Source organism: Musca autumnalis, unplaced genomic scaffold (genome assembly GCF_047663935.1).
Source record: "Musca autumnalis isolate F117 unplaced genomic scaffold, ASM4766393v1 scaffold_5, whole genome shotgun sequence".
Lineage (NCBI taxonomy): Eukaryota > Metazoa > Arthropoda > Insecta > Diptera > Muscidae > Musca > Musca autumnalis.
In genome coordinates, this window is record NW_027412088.1 from 36,725,464 (window position 1) to 36,730,122 (window position 4,659).

At 38.7% G+C, this 4,659-nt stretch overlaps 1 protein-coding gene across 1 annotated transcript; it reads left to right on the plus strand.

Moving 5' to 3' along the window:
- Positions 1-2,085: 2,085 nt before the first annotated feature.
- Positions 2,086-3,494, plus strand: LOC141405738 (phenoloxidase-activating factor 2-like). The gene is made up of 2 exons (XM_073990408.1): positions 2,086-2,484; positions 2,554-3,494. The coding sequence occupies exons 1-2, from the start codon at positions 2,173-2,175 to the stop codon at positions 3,430-3,432; spliced, it is 1,191 nt and encodes a 396-aa protein (XP_073846509.1). The 5' UTR covers positions 2,086-2,172; the 3' UTR covers positions 3,433-3,494.
- The last annotated feature ends 1,165 nt before the right edge of the window (positions 3,495-4,659 follow it).

Below are 4,659 nucleotides of genomic sequence, written 5' to 3' on the forward strand. Positions count from 1 at the left end.
GCTCCGCCCCCCTCCGAACTTCAACACAATATATATCCTATTTTCATCCCTGTAAATTCTCTGAAATTATCAGAAAAATCGAATCAGTAGTTTCGGGTCCTTAGGCCCTAAATAAGTACACTGGGTCGGAGAATCAACCACCGTTGCCTCGCAAATTTATTTTCTAATCGATACGTTCGTATGTTTTTCGAAAGTAGTGTTTTTAAAAAATAGTGGCTAGGGGAGGTTCCCCCCTCCGAAATTCAACGAAATATTTAACCCATTTCCATCACTTGACATCCCTATACATCCTCTGAAATTTTCAAGGAAATCGGTTAAGTAGTTTTGTATATATAATATATCTATAAAAGTGGGCGGGGTCGGGTCTTTAGGCCCCAAATAGGTACTTAGGGAAATAGCGTATGATGACTTCAAAGTTTTCCAAAAAAGCTCATATAGGAAAAATTTCAAAAGACTTTATGTGTGAGCTTTTTTATTGAATCACCTTCTAATTAAGATTTTATTTAACATTAGGTAAAAGTATGATACATGAATACGAGGTTGTAAGAAAAAGTCATAACCCTAATGCACATCTAAGGCGAGTATGCTCATATCCCGTTGAAACGGCTAATAAAACTGGGGGCCTGTCCCAAAAAAATATGTGTCCCCGTAAAGAGTGCAATTATTTTAGAAAAATTCCAACAAATCGGAGAGTGTTAGCACAGTTATTCCAGGAAAGAGTAATTTTATGCCAAATTAAGCCTCGTGTGTAAACTTAAGCTCAACTGGAACGAATCCAACGACAACTCTCAGATTTGTTTGAATTTTTGTCCAAATGTAGGGTTTATTGCGCTAATTACGGAAATTTATAAATTTCATTGAGTGTGGGACAGGCCATCCGGTTATTTGACTCCTAAGGCCAGATTTATTAACCGAGTTAGACTCGGTTCTATTGAATCGATTACTACGAAGTGGGTATCGCTTGAAAGCTTATGGTGTGTGTATTTTAACAGGTTCGCCTCATAATTTATCTACGCTACGTTATTTTTTCATATGTATTATTTGACACTTCGAGCGTGATATCTCAAGAATAATTAATAATTGTTCCACAAACATCCCGGAAGGGACAATGGAGACTTCTCTCATATCAATGAGTGCACCCCGATTCATATTAGCTCAATGATATGGGACCTACAGTTTATCGCCGAGTCCGAACGGCGTGTCCTAAGACACCACTTGCAGAGAAGTTTTACATGGCTGAAATACTCAGGTAATGTCGCCAACATTACTGAGGGGTATTTTGCCACCGTTGAAAAATGTTTGATGTTGCTGGCCGGGGAATCGAACCCACGACCTTTAGTGTGCAAGGCGGGTGTGCATACTATTTCATCGCGGTGGCACCCAAGTGATTACTCCGCTTTAAATGTCATACAGACCATTCTTGTAGAAAATTTTTTAACCTACAACTTTCTAGAGATTCCAAGTATTCTTATGTTGAGTTTTACAAATGTTGGCCTCGTAAGGGCAAGTCCATATTTTTTTTTTAAATACTTTTTTTAAATCTCTAGTTTACGATAAAAAAATTCATCTACCCTCATCTGCCACCCTTTAAGTAAGTCAGTAGTAAGTCAGTATAGATTCGCTATTGACATTTCCTACAGGGGTGTTTTTGTTTCACTTCTATATAATCATAGGTTAAAACTCGGCAAAATCGTCTAATACTTTTTATTGATTTTTGTGTAATAAGTTACAAATAAATTTGATTATATAGTTTTTGCGAGGGTCCACTGTTTATTGACTTAAATTGTCATTATTGCACTGCAGTATCTCATAATGCCGGTTTTTTACTTGTACACTCCAATGCATATGTTTGAGCATTGATTAATTTATTTAAAAATTCCATCAAGCATCCAGTACATATCTGTCCACGAACTGCAATGACTGCAGCAATTACATACATATGTACATATATTATTATACAATTAGAATTTCCCATTGATAACAGCGTTCACTTGATGACTATTCTATGCGGCTTATCAGAAGCGTAAAACCCCACATAGTTTTCTCGGCGTTCAGATGTGGGAAATTTTTTTCTGGGCAGCTTTTATTATCAGTTCATTTCAAGTCTTGAGGTTGCTATAAATACAAATTAAATTCAGGTTTTGCATTTAGTTACAGAAGACATTTGAAAGCATGATACTTAAAGTGACAATTTTGTTGTTGGTCTTGGTGTATTTGACCAAACGCATTCATAGCCAGGGAATGACTATAGAAGAAATAATAAACAACACATTCCGAAAAAATACTACAACACCTACGCCTGTTACGGAATCACCCAATGTGGGAAACGTTACCTACAAATCGTGTGGTCTTGATAAGGAGTGTGTGCCACAGCATCTTTGCGCCGATGGTGCTATAAATACCGACGGCAGTGGTCTAATTAATATTCGAATAGATGATTCTATATGTAGATATAATGAGCTGTGTTGTGATATTCACAAAAAGGTAAGGCGCGGTGTCATCCTTCCCAACTAGTGCTATTAAAAATACATTATTTTTTCTTTGTTTGTTTAGAGAACAGAACCCGTAATACCTGCTATACCCTCTGTGATACATCAAGGTTGCGGTTGGCGCAACAAGTACGGCATTGGTTATAAAATTAGCGGTGCCAATAATAATGAAGCCGAATTCGGTGAATTCCCTTGGATGGTGGCCATTGTACGCAGCATGGATGTCGGAAACGAAATTATTTTGGAATACCACTGTGGTGGTTCGTTGATAGCTAAAAATGTGGTCTTAACTGCTGCCCATTGTGTTATTAATCGCGAAGCCAATGAACTCGTTGTACGTGCTGGTGAATGGGACACCCATGACACCAATGAAATTTTGCCCCACGCCGACAGAAGGGTTCAAGAAATCATTAGACATGAACGTTTCAATAGGGGAGCTCTTCACAATGATGTGGCTCTGCTTATACTTTCCGATCCGTTCGAACTGCAAGAAAATATTCGTCCCATCTGTTTGCCAGAATCAAATGTCAACTTTGATTACAGTCGATGCTATGCAACCGGCTGGGGTAAAGATAGTTTCGATGGAAATGCTCAATATCAGGCGATTTTAAAGAAAGTCGACTTACCAATTGTACCACATGCCACATGTCAAGCAAACCTGCGACAAACACGCTTAGGATTACGTTATAATTTGCATGAAAGTTTTATTTGTGCTGGTGGAGAGAAAGGTAAAGACACATGTAAAGGCGATGGTGGATCTCCACTGGTTTGTCCCGTTCCTGGAACTGCAGATCGTTTCTACCAGGCAGGCATTGTGGCTTTTGGCGTTGGTTGTGGAGAAGAAAATGTTCCCGGGGTATATGCAAGCGTGTCGTATTTGCGTTCTTGGATATTGGACAAACTCTCGGCTAAAGGAATTTCATTTGAGGATTTTACCGCTTAAGATTCATGAGTATATTGGTGTATTACTTGCGTGACAATAAAAAAATAGAAGACAATAAAAAACAAGTAAGAACGGCGTTAAGTTCGGCCGGGCCGAACTTGTTGTACCCTCCACCACGAGATGTATTGAAGTAAAATGGAACAATTAGTTTCGTTTTGTTTATTTAGGAGACTAAATACCAAATTTTACCATGTTCGGTAAAATAATGTGGCCAACCTTCAAAAACCGAAATTCGGGATGCACCGTTTCAAGGTGGCAATATCAAAACGTCGATCTATGCCGACAAATTTCTGGCGGAAATACCAAATTTCAGCAATTTCAAAATATCTAAACTCTTCTTCTTCTTCCATTCTATGGGGTCTATACCAAACTTAGACCTATACCGACAAATTTCTAGCTGAAAGTTTTTAGACTGAAAGAAGACTAAATACCAAACTTCCGATATTTCGGTAAGATAATGTGGCTAAACATTCAAAATACCGAAAATAAGAGGTACGCTTCTATGGGAGCTATAGGAAGACGTGGACCTATAGTGATAACTCTCTTCTGGACTATTTTATAACCCCATGGAAGACTAAATAACAAATTTCAGCCATTGCTGTGGGATATTGTTCTTACAATCCTCAGAATAACGAAAATCGGAAGGTACCGTTCTATGGGGGTTATATCGAAACGTAAGCCTATACCGACGAACGTAGACTAAATACCAAATTTCAGCCATTTCGGTGGCTGATTTTCGGTATTTTGAAGGCCACAAAGCTTCAAAATCACGAAAATCGGAATGTACAGTTCTATAAGGGCAATATGAAGGCGTGGACCTATACCCAACAATTTCAGGTGGATAGTTTTGTACCCGCAATGAAGACTAAATGCCAAATTTCAGCCATTTCAGTGGAATATTGAGGCCAAAACCTTCAAAATATCGAAAATAGGGATTTACCGTTCTATGGGGCTATATGAAGGCTTGGGCCTATAGCGACAAGTTTGGTGTGGAAAGTTGAATACCCCCAATTTTCAGCCATTTCGATGGATTATTGTGGTCACAACCTTCAAAATACCGGAAATCCGGAGGTACTGTTCTATGGGGACTATATGAAGGCGTTGACCAATACCAAAAAAATTCTGGGAGTACCAAATTTCAAAAATTTTGGAGGAATATTGAGGCCACATCCTTCAAAATACCGAAAATCGGGAGACGCGGGAGAAGGCGTGGACCTCTTCCGACAA

What these genes read in the sequence shown, in the direction of transcription:
- LOC141405738 (XM_073990408.1), top strand. Translation starts at nt 2,173, where the DNA reads ATGATACTTAAAGTGACAATTTTGTTGTTGGTCTTGGTGTATTTGACC. An exon ending in GTTGTGATATTCACAAAAAG is followed by an intron (nt 2,485 to 2,553) that starts GTAAGGCGCGGT and finishes TTGTTTGTTTAG; the next exon opens with AGAACAGAACCCGTAATACC.